The sequence below is a fragment of the Monopterus albus genome, unplaced genomic scaffold (genome assembly GCF_001952655.1).
Source record: "Monopterus albus unplaced genomic scaffold, M_albus_1.0 scaffold268.1, whole genome shotgun sequence".
NCBI lineage: Eukaryota > Metazoa > Chordata > Actinopteri > Synbranchiformes > Synbranchidae > Monopterus > Monopterus albus.
The window spans coordinates 25,298-42,619 of record NW_018128148.1 but is presented as its reverse complement, the minus strand read 5'-3'; the positions used below and the strand labels follow the sequence as shown (position 1 = coordinate 42,619).

At 43.5% G+C, this 17,322-nt stretch overlaps 1 protein-coding gene across 1 annotated transcript; it reads left to right on the top strand.

The window, feature by feature from the left end:
* The first annotated feature begins 853 nt into the window (after positions 1 to 853).
* abcf3 (ATP-binding cassette, sub-family F (GCN20), member 3) lies at positions 854 to 15,510 on the top strand. The gene is made up of 21 exons (XM_020621830.1): positions 854 to 964; positions 1,931 to 2,078; positions 3,197 to 3,273; positions 3,455 to 3,510; positions 5,900 to 5,997; positions 6,099 to 6,221; positions 7,392 to 7,658; positions 8,654 to 8,734; positions 9,060 to 9,119; positions 9,250 to 9,306; positions 9,414 to 9,436; positions 10,213 to 10,268; positions 10,370 to 10,570; positions 10,692 to 10,768; positions 10,851 to 10,895; positions 11,234 to 11,366; positions 11,627 to 11,715; positions 12,162 to 12,253; positions 12,330 to 12,462; positions 12,548 to 12,635; positions 14,991 to 15,510. The coding sequence occupies exons 1-21, from the start codon at positions 859 to 861 to the stop codon at positions 15,147 to 15,149; spliced, it is 2,169 nt and encodes a 722-aa protein (XP_020477486.1). The 5' UTR covers positions 854 to 858; the 3' UTR covers positions 15,150 to 15,510.
* The last annotated feature ends 1,812 nt before the right edge of the window (positions 15,511 to 17,322 follow it).

Sequence of the window (17,322 nt, the reverse complement as noted above, 5' to 3'; positions counted from 1 at the left end):
TGGCCTCTATCTCCTCCTTTGGCCAGCTTATTATGCCAGCGGGGTACCTGATGACCGGCAAGGCGTAGGTATTAATCGCCTGGACTTTGTTCTTTCCATTCAGTTGACTTCTCAGGACTTGTCTTACTCTCTGCAGGTACTTGTTAGTTGTCGTTTTCCTTGCAGCCTCTTCATGGTTCCCATTTGCCTGCAGGATCCCAAAGTACTTGTAGCTGTCCTCAACATCTGCTATGTTGCTTTCTGGTAGTACAATCCCCTCAGTTCTGACTACCTTCCCTCTCCTTGTTACCATTCGGCCACACTTATCCAGTCCGAATGACATTCCGATGTCCTGGCTGTAGATCCTAGTGTTGTGGATCAGTGAGTCGATGTCTCGTTCACTCCTGGCATACAGCTTGATGCCATCCATGTAGAGGAGGTGGCTGATGGTTGCTCCATTCCGTAGTCGGTATTCGTAACCACTCTTGGTGATGATCTGGCTGAGGGGGTTCAGGCCTATGTAGAACAGCAGTGGGGACAGAGCATCTCCTTGGTAGATACCGCACTTGATGTTGACTTGTGCAATTGGCCTGACGTTGGCCACTAGGTTTGTTTTCCACTCCCCGTGTATATATATATATGTGTGTGTGTGTGTGTGTGTGTGTATAGAGTTGATTGCACATATTCCTGAATGCACACCTTTTATACATTTTCATTATTTTCTACTCCCTGTTGCCAACAAACACACTGAGAGCTTCTGTACCCGAGTCAAATTCCTTGTGTGTTCGAACATACTTGGCCATTGAAGATGATTCTGATTCTGATGTGAACATAAAAACTACATCCCCCAAATGTTAAGGCGCCGTCGCATATTAGCGCATGCGCATAGCGGCACCACCAGGGCCGGGTATCATGGCTACGTACGTGGACATACTAAAGAGCGAGTTCCCTCAGATTGACTCGGAGCTTTTCGACTATATCACAGGTGAGAGACAGGGAACAGAGGCACTGTCTGTTAGGGACAGAGCCACGGTCTGTCTGTTGTCAGTTGTCCCGGCGGAGGGGTACAGAATGGGTTTAATCTGCCTGTTAACCGGGTTGCCGCTGCTCTTTAGCTAGGTATCCAATGAGCAAAATGTGGTTAGGCTAACCAGACTGACCTTACTCAGAACAGGCACCCAGGGTAGCTAGACGTAAAACCGGGTCAGACAGAGAATAATCCCGTAAAACGGCTGAACTGACCCACAGGAACCCTGGCAGTGTTATAGCTAATGCTATGGGAGTGTTCGAAGAAACATTACAGGAGTGTTACAGAAAATTGTAAAGGAGTGTTACTGTAAACGTTACAGCAGTGCAACCGGAAACATTAAATGCGTTACAGGAGTGTGATTTTATAGGACCATTATAGGAGATACCCCTATAAAGACTACTGGATATCGTTGTTTTGTTCTTGAAAGACATTTGGGAATGTGCTTTGTGTTCTCTGTTTGCTGCTGTTCCTCTGTCAGCTGTTTTATTTCCCCCTAGACCAGAGATCACTGTCTGAGCTTTGGATGTGACCCCTGTTATCGGTTCATGTTGCTGAAGTTCAGACACAGAACCAAATTTCATGGTACTGATAAATGACTAAAATGTTTAGTAACTGGCAGCAAAACGCTGGATAAGAGTGGGTTTTATCTGGAACGTGTACATATTAAAATCTGGTGCCATCTCTAGCTTGGTGACGCCACTTAGTTTGCATCTGTTACGCTGTCATTTACATCATGTGTCAAATTTATTATTTTTTTTAAATCCTGAGTTGTCAGGTTTCATGAAGTCATGTTTGGCACAGAACAGTTGCAATACAAATAATAGATTAAAGTAAAAAATAAACTAAAATATTTATAGCTTAACCAAGAACAGTTTTGCATGAAAAAAAGTCTACTAATGTCTTGATGTGTGTGTGTTTCAGGTGTTTTGGACAGCAGCAGTGCAGATTTTGAGGATGGAGAGGAGGTGTACGACGCCATCGGAGGAGTCCTGCAGGAAGTGTCTGCTGACAGTAAAAACGAGGATGACATCAGAGACATCTGTCTCCAGATGTTCAACACTCTCAAACTGTAAGAGGACAAACCATGACTTCTCCAGCATGGTGGTGTTATGATTCAGGCTCCCAGCTGAGGTTTCAAATGTCTACACTGTGCAGAGAGCATGAGCTTATTAAAGGGGTGTTACGCACAAAATTTGTTTGTGTCATTCTCTCATGTCCCAGAGGTCTAAACGGAGGCTGTACACAGGTTGGATTCTGAACAAGTAGAAAAACAAAATACTTTTTAAGCAAAAATGCCAAATATTTTGTTGGTTGTAGTTTGAGATCCCTGATGGACTAGTGACTAGGATACAGTGCTCTCGCCGCTGCGGCCCGGGTTTGATTCAGGGTCGCGTCAGGAAGGGCATCCGGTGTAAAACACATGCCAAACTTCACCATGCAAGTCGTCACTGTGAATATTTGCTGTGGCGACCCCTAACGGAAACAGCCAAAAGTGAATTACTATTTGTTGGTTGTAGTTTCTCAAAAGTGAACATTTAATGTTTTTCTTCACCTTTTGTGATAGTAAAGGAAAACCTGTTGATGGAACAAAACAGTTCAGTTGAAAAGCTGTAGAAAATTTGAACAGGCATTTTTCACTATTTTCTGACATTTCAAACACCAAGTGGGACTCAGGAGTGAAAATAATCATTAGTTGCAGCTACAGAAACCATCCCCACTGTTCATGTGTCCGATCATCCCGTTCTAAATAATCCTGTATAAAATATGGACAAATACACCAAGTTCAAAGTGTTTATTTTGTCATATGCACAGTTAGGAAACGTGTTTCCCAGTACAATGTAATTGTACCATGAACACCATGTTGTAATAAGTCTCCACTGTGTCTGTCAGGGTTAATGTAGCGACAGTATTTTCTCTTTGTGTTTACTAAGAATATCTTATCCTCCGTGTTTATCTGGAGTGTTCATTTCCTCTGTGTGCATTGGTGTTAATCTTGTTCCTGTTTGTCTGTTAGGAATTCATGTGAGTGTTTAGTGTGAGCACATTTCTGCAGGGTGTTTGCTCTTTGTTTACTGGGACCGGCATCGGTCCTTTCTCTTAGCTAATCTGGGAACAGAAGTGTCTTTACTACTTCTGGGCTTCTTTCTGTTGTTCTTGGGAATAATAGTTCTGCTTTGTGTTTATCAGGAGTAACCACGATGGCTGTCCGAGGCAGGTGTTGTTGGACGCTCCGGTGCAGCTCTCTCAGATCTCTGCAAACACCGGTACAAAAACATTACACTTTAAAATCATGGTCATTTATATATGGACTATCACATGTATTGTATATGTGTACTGCTGTACCCTGTACTGTCAGCAGTAACTCATGTATAGCAGAGATAATTACCTGATGTACTGCAGTGTACATTAGATCACACTGTGTTAAACTGTGTCTCTCCTCCTCAGAGTCGGCAGCCAAAGACGTTCAGGGGATCTGGATGATGAAACGTCCTCAGAACACAGTGGGTCTCTCAAATTTCATACTTCACCTGCTACACCCAGTGTGTCAGTGTTGATTTCATTTTCACTTGGATTTACAGTTAGTGTTCCCAGGTCAGAGCATGGGAGACTTAGTGATAGATGATTAAAATGTTTAGCAGCCTGCAGCAAAATGCTGGATAACAGCGGGTTTAATCTGAAACGTCTACATTTTAAAACCTGGTGTCATCTCTAGCTTGGTCTTACTGATGATAGCTAACTTATTCATTCTTTCTAACAAATGCTAGAATGAGCTGTGTAAATGAAATGAGCAAGGTATAATTTAGGGATTTGTTTATAGCTAGTGTTTATAGTCAGGTTTTCAGTGAGTTCAAACAACTACTAAGTGGAGTTACAGATGCAAACTCCACTTAGTTTGCATCTGTAATGGTGTCATTTACACCGTGTGTAATAAAATACTCAGCTGTGAAGTTTCATGAAGTCAGATTTGCTGCAGAGCAGTCAAGTCAAGATTTTTATTTGCCATGTATGCATAAACAGTCTAGGCATATAGGAATTCTTGTGCAGCTCTCCTTTGGACTCCGGTAATGAGTCAAAAGCCAGAAAGAACACTTGGTCTTAAAATAAAAAAGTCGACCTCACGGTGAAGAGGCTGAGCATGTTGGTCCTCCAGGGATCATTCTGAACAGCCACTGATGTATCTGACCTAAAGCTTCTGTTGATAGAAAGTAAAAAGGAAAGTGTAGTCTTTAAAGTAAGTAATTGGTTTAATTAACCTACATCATGTTTGTGGTTGATTATGTGTATTTGATTACACTGGATTTATTTACATAATTTTAAGTATTTGAATCAGCAGTTTTCAATTCTGACGCAGGGCCCACCATTCTGACTAAAGCCAGGGAGACACTGTGTGACTTTTATTGACTGTATTCGATGCGTTAACTCGCACTGTACTTTAAATCGGCCCGACCTCACCCCCACAATCCGCAACGTCGCTTTGGAGGCTCAGATGTTTAAATGGAGCCCCAGAGCAGGTGTGTCCAGTAAAGTCAACCAGAAGAAAAACAGCGTTACCTTTAGCCATTTTACTTTGTACAGCTGATGAACAGCGGTAATCTGCGGTCAGTATCTCTCCTGTTGCTGCAGATCACTACAATGTTTTGATGACACATTGGACAGTGTGGCGCTGCCAGAGCTCAGTTAGACTTGTCCATATATGCTTTATATATACATGATATGCAGTCTATGGCCCCGTTTCCCTTGAGTATGTCCACAACATATGATAACTTGTCTGTGCCACGTTGTTGTTGTCTTAGCTCAGTGCACTTGAGTGAGAACAAACTTCGGACTGTGGATCAGCAACACAGCCGACCAGATTTCTGACATGCCATACAATACCTTGTAAATGTACTTTTGTATATATCTATCTGAAAAACTGCATCTAAACTGTATGTGTGTATATATATTTCTATATTTATTAGTACTTTATTTTTATTTCCCTAATGCACATTCCTTTTTCTTGTTTGTTTTCTGTGTTGTTCTCTCAGTATTATCTTGTTTTGTGCGTTGCCTTGTACATGCACACGGAGAGCCACTGTACCGGAGTCAAATTCCTCATGCGTTTAACAAACCTAGCCAGTAAAGCTGATTAAAGGCTGAAGGTGAAATCTGTCCGAGCGGTCGGGAGGTGAATTGTTGGTCGTTCAGGTCATAAAACGGGCACCGGAACCCTGCTCACGCTGGTCAGACCAAAATTCATGCGTGAGTGAAGTGGGTCTAAAATCGGGCTGAATTCGTACAGTGTCTGCTCAGCTTAAGATATAGTCTGAGGACCACTGTTGTAGGATGGATAAACTGGAAGGGCACAGTATTACTCCTGAAAATCACCTTGGCTTTTCTAAATGTTATATATCTGCATGAATTAGATTATTCACAAACCATAAGTAATACATGGAAAAAATGTGTTTGTGTGTGTTTTAAAGATTCCTACAGTGAAACTACAGTACATTATTGAATGCATGGTCAGGGACCACCTGCAATGTCTTCACGGACCACCAGGTGGCCACAGACCACTGGTTGAAAACCCCAGAGTTAAATTATGTTATATAATTTCATTTATCATGCATTTTTGTTTTTATCTTAATTTTATATTGTTTTAGCGTTTCAATGAATAAATGGAGAAAAATGTACATTCAGAGTGAGAAAATGACAACACTATACAACACTGACTCATGTTTTACTTATATAAACCTGCACAAATGTAAATACACATGAAAAGAGTTATAAAAAGCTAAAAGTTAAATTTAAAGTCTGTTAGATTTTAACATGATTTATGCAACATCTGATGGTTAAATAAAAACACTGCTATGCTATGATGTAATTGATCGTATCACTTCCTGTCTGTTTCCTCAGACAGTGGACGCGAAGAAGTTGGAGAAGGCAGAGGCAAAGCTGAAAGCTAAACATGAACGCAGAAATGAGAAGGACACTCAGAAAGCCTGCTCTCCTTTGTCAGTACCTGCTGCCCTCACCTGTATCTCTCAACTCCCCTCACTGGTATACACCTGTATCTCTCACCTATACACACCTGTGCTCACCTGTCCCCTTCCAGAGTCCTGGAGGAGGCATCGGCCAGTCAGGCCAGCAGTAAGAAGGACACCCGAGTCGACCAATCAGGGAAGAACCGCAGCTACGATATCCGCGTCGAGAACTTTGATGTTTCGTTTGGAGAGAGGTGAGCTTAGGATGGATAGGTGACTGTTTATCCAGCGTCACCTGTTGAATTTAATACATAAAGACAAAGAAAAAAGAAAAGTCAAGTGTGTGAGAAACGGGGTTATGAACAATCAGAGGGAGGGGATGGACACAAGGAGGTGATGTACACAGGTGTGACACCTCATCTTCCTCAGTAGGAACAGGGCAGGTGATGTGATCTCCATAAGCCTCCTGTAAGCAGGACACCATTAGACTGATGGTGTTAATGGGTGGACTGAGTGCCCTGAACCTCAGCCGGTCAGACTGGTTGTACTGGGCAGTTTCCTGGTGTGACCATGACCAGGGTGTTTCTGTAAAACGGAGGTAGCCTCTCAGTGGACAGAAGGTAAAAATAAAGAATGATTAGCAGAACGTTGGCCGCACACACCCCAAAACTGATGCAGGTGCTGGACCCCCAAAAAACTAAAGGCAAAAAATAGACAAAAAGGCTGCAACACAGGGCTAAATGCACCTGGCGAAGATCTGTGTTCCATGTAAAAACCGATGTTAAAATTGCTGGGAGTGTAGCGGTGTGTGGACTCTTTCTGTTTTTAAAGGCAAAAAACAGATAATGGTTCCTATTTTTACCAGAATCGCGACCTCTGTTGAAGTTTTCTGAAGCAGTGAATCATCCGACTTGAGACAGGAAATGTCTCTGGGTTGTCAATTCAATACAGTTTTATTTGTATAGCGCCAAATCTCAGCATAAGTCATCTGAGGACACCTTACAAACTCAGGTCTAGACCTTACTATTATTATTATTAGTATTATTATAGGGGGAAAAACCCAACAAATTCCCCTGAGCAGCACTTGGCGGCAGTGGGGAGGAAAACCTCCCTTTAACAGAAGAAACCTCTTGCCTGGGCAGCCTTCTGCATCATCCGGTTGGGGTGAGTGGATTAAGGAGAGAAAAAGGAACAAGACACAACAAACAAACAATCAGGATAAATCAGAGAGCCGCTGATGTCCAGACTGGTCATACTGGGCAGCTTCACGTCTGCTCTTAGAGAAAAATGTCAAAAACACTGCACATGTTTACAGCCGGTCCACACTGGGCACAACTACAGAAAACTTTTTCAATAAGAGTGTTTTCTCTCTATCTTTTTCTGTATATATAGAATTTTTTGTGCGTGTGTGTTTCCGTGTCCAGGTGTCTGCTGCAGGGGGCGGAGCTCTCCCTGGCGTCAGGTCGACGGTACGGTCTTGTTGGTCGTAATGGTTTGGGGAAAACAACGCTGCTGAAGATGCTGGCGAGTCGTAACCTCCATGTCCCCGCTCACATCTCCATCCTTCATGTGGAACAGGAAGTGGCAGGCGACGAGACGTCAGCACTGCAGAGTGTCCTGCAGAGCGACACGCTGAGAGAAGAGCTGCTGGATGAGGAGAGGAGGCTCAATGCTCGCATTGCCAACGGAACGTAAGCGGAGCTATGTAGAACATTTAAACTTGCTGAAATAATGTTCATTATAGATTTAGACCTGAGATTGATAGCTTCAGTCGACAGAAACCAAACTTTAAAACTTCAGTAGCGTTGTTTTATTCCATCACAGGAGAACTGTGAGCCTGCAACCAGCACTTCTTTTTATTATCAATACGTCTGACACAACTGCTTTAACATTTAATTGATTGTTCAGTTAAAATAAAGTTAAAAAACTTAGAAAAAATCAACTGGACTAGATTTCTAGGTCGAAGACGTTTCACCTCTCATCCAAGAGGCTTCATCAGTTCTGACTGACTGGTGTTGAGCCAGAGATATTTATCCCCCTCGGTGGTGTTTCAGTCCTTTGAAGCGATTTTTGTAAAAATAGAACACCCCTCACTAAATAGGGGTGGTGGACTAAGACACAACTTGTCATCCATCTACAATCCTGTTTTGAGATCTCTGCCCAAACATGCCCACCGGGACAATAGGCGTCAGTCGACAGGGGAGGATTCAAAGACGGGTAACGACTCTCACCGATACTGGGCTATAACGACTCAGTCATTAAGGGACATTGTTGGCCTTCTAAGGACTGAAACACCACCGAGGGGGATAAATAGTCTTCGATCTAGAAATCTAGTCCAGTTGATTTTTTTCTAAGGTTTTTTCAGTTTACTATGACCTGGATGACTGAGAATCTGCACATTCAGTTAAAATAGTGAAAATGTCTTCATTAATCCTTGTGCTGAATGAACATACTGTAATGACATGTTGTGTCAGAGCAACAGTCAAAATGCAAACATGTTGAAATTGCTGTCAGTGGTAAAGTAAAAACTAACAGTCACATAACAGCAGCTGGTGTGTTTGGCCAGTCGGCTGCCAGGCAGTGGATAAACCCACCTAGTGCTGTGATGTCGGACAGTGCAGAGCAATGACGCCAGCGGCATCATCTTCAGTTTGTGTCTGATCAGTGTCTGTTGTTGTTGTCCCAGTGCCGACGGGCTGGAGAGTGTTCAACTTTCAGAGATCTATGGCAAGCTGGAGGAGATCGAGGCCGACAAAGCCCCGGCCCGGTAACTATGGCAACCACACAGTTAGCATCACATTAGTACAACTCTGCAACTGTACTGCTGCTGTGTACAGAAAAACCTTTCAGTACAGAACTGCAGCTGTTTTTGATCTGATTGATATATCAGTGTTTCATCATTGTTGTTATTGTTAGGCACTTTGTCAGGTTAGTCAGTACACACTCGGGTACAGACACGGGTGTTTTCACACAGGTACATCTGTGGCTGTAACAACAGGTGGACACCGTCTGATAAAATGGTCCATCTGATTCACTTTGTAATTCTCACTGTACTGATGTGTTTTTGATTGACATCTGTCTCATCCAATCAGAGCCTCTGTCATTCTGGCTGGTCTTGGATTTTCTCCCAAGATGCAACAACAGGCCACAAAGTGAGTCCATTTTAACACTTCCACTCATTTGCTATAGATTAGATCTACACCTTTACCCTAGCCCCAACCACAACCTTAGTATACAGTATAACACCATATAATAACCGTGTGTGTGTGCGTCCATGGGCAGGGAGTTTTCAGGAGGATGGAGGATGAGGCTGGCGCTGGCCAGTGCCCTGTTTGCTCGGTGAGTTTTAATCTTCCCACATAAACCATTTTCAGTGAGTGTGAGTCCTGCAGCAGGATGTCCAGATGATGAACATCTGTCTGACTGTGTTGTATTTATTCCACCAGGCCAGACCTTCTGCTGCTGGATGGTGAGTGCCAACACTGCAGACTGTAGTAGGAGTACTGGTTTGGAAAACCAATCAAATGTATCAGTCCAAAAATTATGGAGTATGGTGCAGTGACAGCAATGCTATGGCAATACCCCCCTGTCACACATGGGAGAAACTGAGTTAAATATTTTACTAAGGCTGACCTTGGAGTAATGCAACCTGTGTAGGACTTTAAACTGAATTCATCTATATCTAGAGTTAATAGAGCAGCTCTGTACATTGGACAAGGCCTCCCTCAAAGGCAGAAACCAAACCAAACAAGCTGACCCTTGAGTTTGACCACAAATTCTGAGATTCTGAGTATTTAGTTTGGAGTGATGCAAATTTATTATCAACATAAAGATTTCAGTACAACACAATCCGCTCCGTTTCCTGTCCAAGAACACCGCATCCATCAGTGCTGGTTTAAACAAGTGGTTGTGTGTTAGAAGGGTGAATATTGAGACATTAGGCAGTTTGAGGATTATTTAAATTTGATTTAAGATCAATGAGTTTCTATTATGACCAAGTAAATGAGTAAGATTAGCAGTATTCAAGCTGTAGTAGTACGAGTACAAATAGTTGGAATGGTAGCAGTAGTTTTGGATGGGTAGTGTCAGTAACGGTATTAGGTGGAGTATTCTGTTTAGAGTATTTGTAGTATCAGTAGAAGGTAGTTGTATTCTGGTTAGCACTATTTTTAGTGGCAGCAGTATTATGTTAGTATTGTCATTACTAGTATTTGTAGTGTCAGCGGTATCGTGTTTGTGTTTCAGAGCCCACCAACATGTTGGATGTCAGAGCCATCCTGTGGTTGGAGAACTACCTTCAGGTCTGAGCACTGATTTACATGCACGTTAGCGTTCCTCATTGAAAACAATGAGAACAGTTAGCCATGAGCTAATCAATAATAAATAATACCTCCTTCCTCAGACGTGGCAGTCCACCATCTTAGTCGTCTCCCATGACAGAAACTTCCTGAACGCTGTGGTAACAGACATCATCCACCTGCACTCCCAGAGGCTTGACAGTTACCGTGGTGACTACGAAAACTTTATTAAAACCAAAGAAGACAGACTGAAGAACCAACACAGAGAGTATGAGGCCCAGCTGCAGTACAGACAACACATACAGGTACCAGTGCTGCAGTACAGACAGTACAGTCTTGTCAGATGTCTGGAGAACAACTCTGATTCACAAATAAAGTGGAGGAAGGTCCCAGAATGCATTGCGTCTGACAGTGTTTGTTTTTCAGGTTTTTATTGACAGGTTTCGGTACAACGCCAATAGAGCAGCTCAGGTCCAGAGCAAACTGAAGCTGCTGGAGAGACTGTGAGTCCCAACGAGCCTGTGTCACATAAATATGAAGATAAATGCATGGACGTTGGAGTAATGATGTTGTTTCCTCCTGCAGACCTGAGCTGAAGCCTGTAGACAAAGAAACTGAGGTCACTCTAAGGTGAGAGGACAGTCCTGTCATTGTCAGTGAAACCTGACACCTTCAGGTGTTCATTGTCCCCCCACTGGCTGAAGGAAACCTTGATTAGACTGGTTGAAGTCCGGTTTAAGGATTTGAAATTTGAAACCTTCTGCAGAAGGTTATCATTATGTTAGAGAATTTCTGTTAATGTGTTCTTCAACATTCAGTCCTGTTTCAGTTCTTGGTGAGCATTGGGTCTTTGATCACAAAACAAACTAGTTTTTACCTGACCATTGTTTTGGTTGCACTGTCTGTTGTCTTCTTAGCTGTTGATTGGTTGACCAATTGACTGAGTGATGTGTCATGCCTTCCTGCAGGTTTCCAGATAACTTTGAGAAGTTGTCTCCTCCCATCTTGCAGTTAGATGAAGTAGAGTTTTACTACACTCCAGACCAGCGGCTCTTCTCTGGGCTCAACCTGTCGGCCGACCTCGAGTCTCGAATCTGCATTGTATGTGTCATCATGAACAGTATAATCGACCAATCAGGAACTACACACCTGTTTTCATACAAAGCAATGAACTGATACGACTCGAGTCTTTAGGATCCAGGGTGTTCAGGCCAGGAGGCTGAACTCGAACCTAATGTAAAAATATGAATAACCTGACCATTTGTGAACTGTTTGTTGTGTTGGTTTAATCACACGGATGACTAGAACCAATCATACCGATCAATACAGCAGTATCAGTGTTGTGTTGTGTTTCCTGTCAGGTCGGTGAAAACGGCGCTGGTAAAACCACCGTCCTCAAACTGCTGATGGGCGAGTTGACGCCAGTCAGCGGAGTCAGACAAGCTCACAGGTGAGAAGGCCAGCCGGCCAATCAGAGCAGAGGACTCACCTCCATCTGTTGACCTGTATATTGAAGTGTTTTTTGGTACTGTTTACACACTGGGGCTCCTCCACATCGGGAGGAGCCAGCTGAGGTGGCTCGGGCATCTGTTTCGGATGCCTCCTGGGCGCCTTCCTAGGGAGGTGTTCCGGGTTTATAGGGGAATGTTTTGTACAGAAATGATCACAGATGGTTTATAGTGAAGTTTGTGGGAACAGTTTTTAAATGCAGATGCTGATTGAAAGGAATCTAGAATAAACCATCTGTGGGAGAACAATTAGCAAAGCATCTGTAGGGCAGTGCTTATGTAGCGTGTTATAAAGAAGCGGGGAGTTGGTTCTGAACCGTGAGGGAACAGGTAACTTGTTGTAACAGCCATTTAAACAGACTCATGTCTTGTTGTCTTGTCTCGTCAGGAACTTGAAGATCGGTTACTTCAGTCAGCATCATGTGGACCAGCTGGACCTGAACGTCTGCTCTGTGGAGCTATTGCTCAACAAGTTCCCTGGTAACTACAGCTAAAATAACTACAGCAACAGCTACAACTGCATGTTGAGCTCTGATTGGCTGTTTGTGTGTGGCAGGTCGGACGGAGGAGGAGTACCGCCACCAGCTGGGAGGCTACGGTATTACTGGAGAACTGGCTGTGAGGCCAGTGGCCAGTCTGTCAGGCGGGCAGAAGAGCCGGGTTGCCTTCGCACAGATGACCATGCCATGGTAACAGAGTTCAGGCCAGCACTGTTAGCATGTCTCATGATGATGATGATGATGATGATGATGACGTCTGTCTATTGTCCTTCAGTCCAAACTTCTACATCTTGGATGAGCCGACCAACCACCTGGACATGGAGACCATCGAGGCTCTGGCTAAAGCCCTCACCAAGTTCAAAGTGAGTCTATGTGCGTGGCCTTGTGTTGCTGTCTTTGAGGACTACTTTTAGGTCTAAACTATCATTGTGAGGACGTGTTGTCAGGTCCTCACACCTTCAATGGGCTGTTTGAAGGTTCAGACCTGGTTTTAGGGGTCAGGGTAGAAGAGGAAGAACAGCTTCACAGTGTTCACATTAATCCAGGTGTTAGCTCTAGTGCTAACCACAGCAAATAAACCAGTTTTTCTCATTGTTATGGATTTGTTGCTCCTTTAAAATCATTAGAATGCATCATACTAGTGTGAAGACCAGATCTTATTTTTGTGGTGTGAAGGGTCCAGAATTAACACATGGCAGGCTCCAAATGTAGATTTTTCATTTGGTGAGTTAATCTCAGGAGACTACCTGCAACTCTGTAGGGGGTCATGTAAAAAAACAGAATTCTGAGAGTGGGCGCCCTGCATCAGAGTTGGGAGGTGCACACAAACACCTGTATTTTGTAAAGATACTACTCTGCCTCTGATCGACTTTCCAAGCTAAGCAAAAAAAAAAATGCACTTTAGGTCAACTAGGGTGTAACAATACCAAAAAGTCACAGTACGATATTACCACAACAGAATGTCCATGATATGATTTCCGATTTTAACTTGTAACTTACCGTGAATCTGACCTTAACGCTGATGGGGCCGCTAAGGGAAACGGTGTTTAACAGGAGAGAAACATCCGGGCGAGGAAAACACTTTGATACAATACCAGATTTTATGGTCAATTTCTTGCATTTCCAGCTAAATTATTTCTTTAGTGCCCCTAATTTTTTTAAATAAGCCCTCTGGTTTTTGCCAGGGCAAATTTAACTTTTCATGAGATTAACATGTCACAAAGAATATTTTATTGTAATGTTTGTGGCAAACATTACAAACATAGCTGTTTTATCTAGAAAACCTCCATTGCTGTCTGTGTGATGTGTTCAGTCATTGCATACTTTAGGTATTTTGTTACTGGAAATTGGTCTTGAATTTCATCCTGGCTTGCATTAAAAAAGTCTTAAATCTAACTTGCAAAAACCTGCAGATATTCTGCTCTACGTGTGTGTGTGTGTGTGTGTGTGTGTGTGTGTGAATGTGAGACGTACCACCTCCTGATCTTGTTCAATCCCACTATTGAACAAAGTGGTGCACCAGAATGAGAAGATGACACAAAATACATTAGGGGTGGATCCCATTTCCACTAACTGCATCCACGTTTCCCCTCACTTGTCTTTTCCTTGTGTCTTAGTCCCGCTCATGTAACATGCAAGGAGAAACTGTGAGGAACAAGGAAACGTTTTAACTGACATGGGATGTCCCTTCCTCAGGCCTTGATGTGACGCGTCCAATCACAAACTGATTTCTGATAAAGGGGTGTGTCAGTCTGTAACAGACTTCTATGGCCACATAAAGGTAAATGGCTGTGGCTCACGGGGTAGGGCAAGTTGGTGGTTCGACTCCCGGTCTCCCCGCATGCCTAAGTGTCCCTGAGCAAGACACTGAACCCCGAATTGCTCCCGGTGGCTTGACTAGCGCCGTTGCGTGGCAGCCTTGTCGTCATCGGTGTAAGGTCTAGACCTTACTTTGTAAAGTGTCCTGAGATGACTTTTGTTGTGATTTGGTGCTATACAAATAAAATTTGATTTGATTTGATTTGAATGTGTGTGTGAAAGGGTGAATGGTGTATGATCTCCTGTAAAGCGCTTTGGCCAGTGCAACACACTGTGAAAAATGTGCTATATAAATACAGTCCATTTACCATCCATGGCCACATAAAGGTGAGATTTGCGCTTTACTAGAGGTGTTTTCAAACATCATGGTCTACTGTTTCAGTACATAAAGACTTTAAGGGCGGTTACTAAATGGTTGGTTTTGAATATGTGCGTCCGGTTTGTTTGCCCATCTCCATTTGTGTTGTACACAGCCATGACGCGACTGTTTCTGAGAGATGTATCCACTCCTAAACTGAAATGCTGTGACACAACAGCTGTAAAAGTCGATGATGGAGCATCCGCTGTGTCAGTTTAAATTCTGTGACCTGGACACAGTTATACTAGCGAAGTAACCCTATGTAATATCCTGTCGCAGTCCCACCATGGTATCGAGAAAATGTTCTGTCGTGATATTGCAATTACATCCATAGTTGAAAAGATGTGAGCATCAGCACATTTGTAAACATGCAGCTCCCAGGAAGTTACAGCGATGGTGGTCATTAGCATCAGAAATATTTCATCATGAATCAAGATCATCAGCTTCCACCTTTGGCCGATAAACTCTGTTCACTCAGTTTGCTGAAGTCGTCCTGATGTGCTGTCGTGCATCTCCTCAGGTGTGATGTTGTGTGTTTCAGGGTGGGGTCATCTTGGTGTCACATGACGAACGTCTGATCCGGATGGTGTGTAAGGAGCTGTGGGTGTGTGAAGGCGGGAAAGTTCAACGCATCGATGGCGGCTTTGATGAGTACCGAGACATCCTGCATGAACAGTTCAGGAGGGAGGGTTACCTGTGATGCCCTGCCCACTGTTGACTAACCACGCCCCTCAGTAACATAACCCTGCCCCCTCAAGACCTGTCACAGCAGCCAGTCAGCTGTCAGAGCAGACTGAAGGACGTTTTCTTCTCTGAACTCTCGTGTCCTGCTGCGAGCTGATTGGCTGTTAACGTTCGCCTGCTGAGGTCACATTAAACTCTGGAGGAAGAGTTGTGGACGACTCGGAGTTAATTTTAGAAGTTAGACATCCATCGGCTGTGTCCTCGTCACATTAAAGCCTATTTTGCATTTTATCACTGACTCATGCAGGTAGGAGCTGAGCGTCAAACGTTACATTTCCATTCAGAGACAGAAACACAATAAAGACCATCAGATCATGTGTTCAGTTTCTCTTCTTCTACTGGTTCCTAATCACTTTTTTTACTGAGATGTCCACATTATATCACATAATACATCCACCCCCTGAAACTCTTCCTTCCCCCCACCACTACAACAGAAGATTCATAATCTAAGAAGAAATTACAAACATTGTCGTCCACGTACAGATTGAGTACACACCTTGCAGGTCAGTGCAGCCTTATTCTACATGGAAGCCTGAAATGACGAAAACTGAATTGGGACAATTCAAGAAAATACCTGCAGCGATAACTGCTGCCCCGTACTTCATTGCATAATTACTAAAAATAAAAATTTCAATCTTGATTTCAAAAAATCAAGCTGGGCTCTAATGGCCAGGATTTTGCAACATAATCAGAGGATTAAAGCATCAGTCCAGAGGTGTTTCCAGGTTACAGCTGTGTAGGTAAAGAGCCTTTCATGTTACAGCTGTGTAGGTAAAGAGCCTTTCATGTCTCTAGAGGAGCTGTGACAGCTGAAAAACAGGTGGAGAGGAACAAAGTACCTTTACTCAGGTACTGTATTGTATTTGAGATATTTGTACTTTATTTTCTTTTTATACTATTTTATCCATAACTATATTTCAGAGTAAATGATTCTAGTGACATTTGTTAACTATTAATTTACCATGACCATTCAAACCCTGTGAAGAGTCCAAGGTGAGTCTCACAGGAAGGTTCTGATAAATGTGTGGAGGACTCATAAGACCACAGAACCTGAAAACTTCTGTCCTCTCATGATTAAAACAACAATGTGCAGAGATGAATCTCATGGTGGACAGCGACAGACAGAGATAGGTCAGAGGCCGTCAAACCCGAAAAATTGTCCTCTACTGTTCTGGTGTCCAGGCTGCTGCCATATCTAGTCCTCTCTTCTCTCTGAGGTAAGGCAGGATGGCATCCCTATAAAACACCTCAAGCTTGGACACTGTTTCAGCCCACAGGTCAGGGTCAAACGTCACAGGGACAATAGCTGTCTCTTTTAGGGTGAAGACGACAAGGTCGGCCTTCCGCAGACCCGTCACCGCTAACTGACACTGGATCTGTGTGAAGTAACTGTGAGACCTCTTCAGATGGTATACCAGGGGCTGGAACAGGAAGATGGGGAGAGGACAAAACGTTAGCTTAGCAACGAAGACAGGATGTTAAGGACAAGGGGTACATCCCAAGTCTTACATTATTGTTCCTTGACCCTCACTTGACTGGAACAAAAGTCCAGGTCGAGAGAGGAGCAGGGAGGCTGCTGTGGGAGCGATGAGTACATTATACATGAGAGCATCCTTCACAAGAGTCTTTTATGAACCAGCGCGCGCCCCTTTACCTGAAGTGAGTTAATAATTGGATGCCTCCGATGAAGGATGGGAGGAAAGGGCACTCTCATGGCTCTGTGAACGCATTTTCTTGGTGCATCTCACATTTTTTCCTCACGTCTTATGTGGACGGGATTAAGATGCAAGAAAACAATGGAAGCGAGGGAAACGTGGGTCAATAAAAGAGACTTGGTATGTACCAAAGGACATGACAGACAGGTAGAGGACACACAGGACCAGAGCACAAGTTAAAAACAGGATGGGGTTTGGGGAATTAACCAGAAGAAGGATGGGACAAGACACAGAGATCAAGGAGAGGATACACCACTGGCAACAGGACAATAAAATGTTTTTACCCCTCTGGGCTCCCGTCCATCCTCGTCCTCATGTATTTCCAGACAAAAGGCAGGGTCATCCCTGCAGGCGTCTTCCACCCGTCTCTGTCTGTGTTTGTAAGGACACTTCACCTCCAGGCAGAGCAGCCAC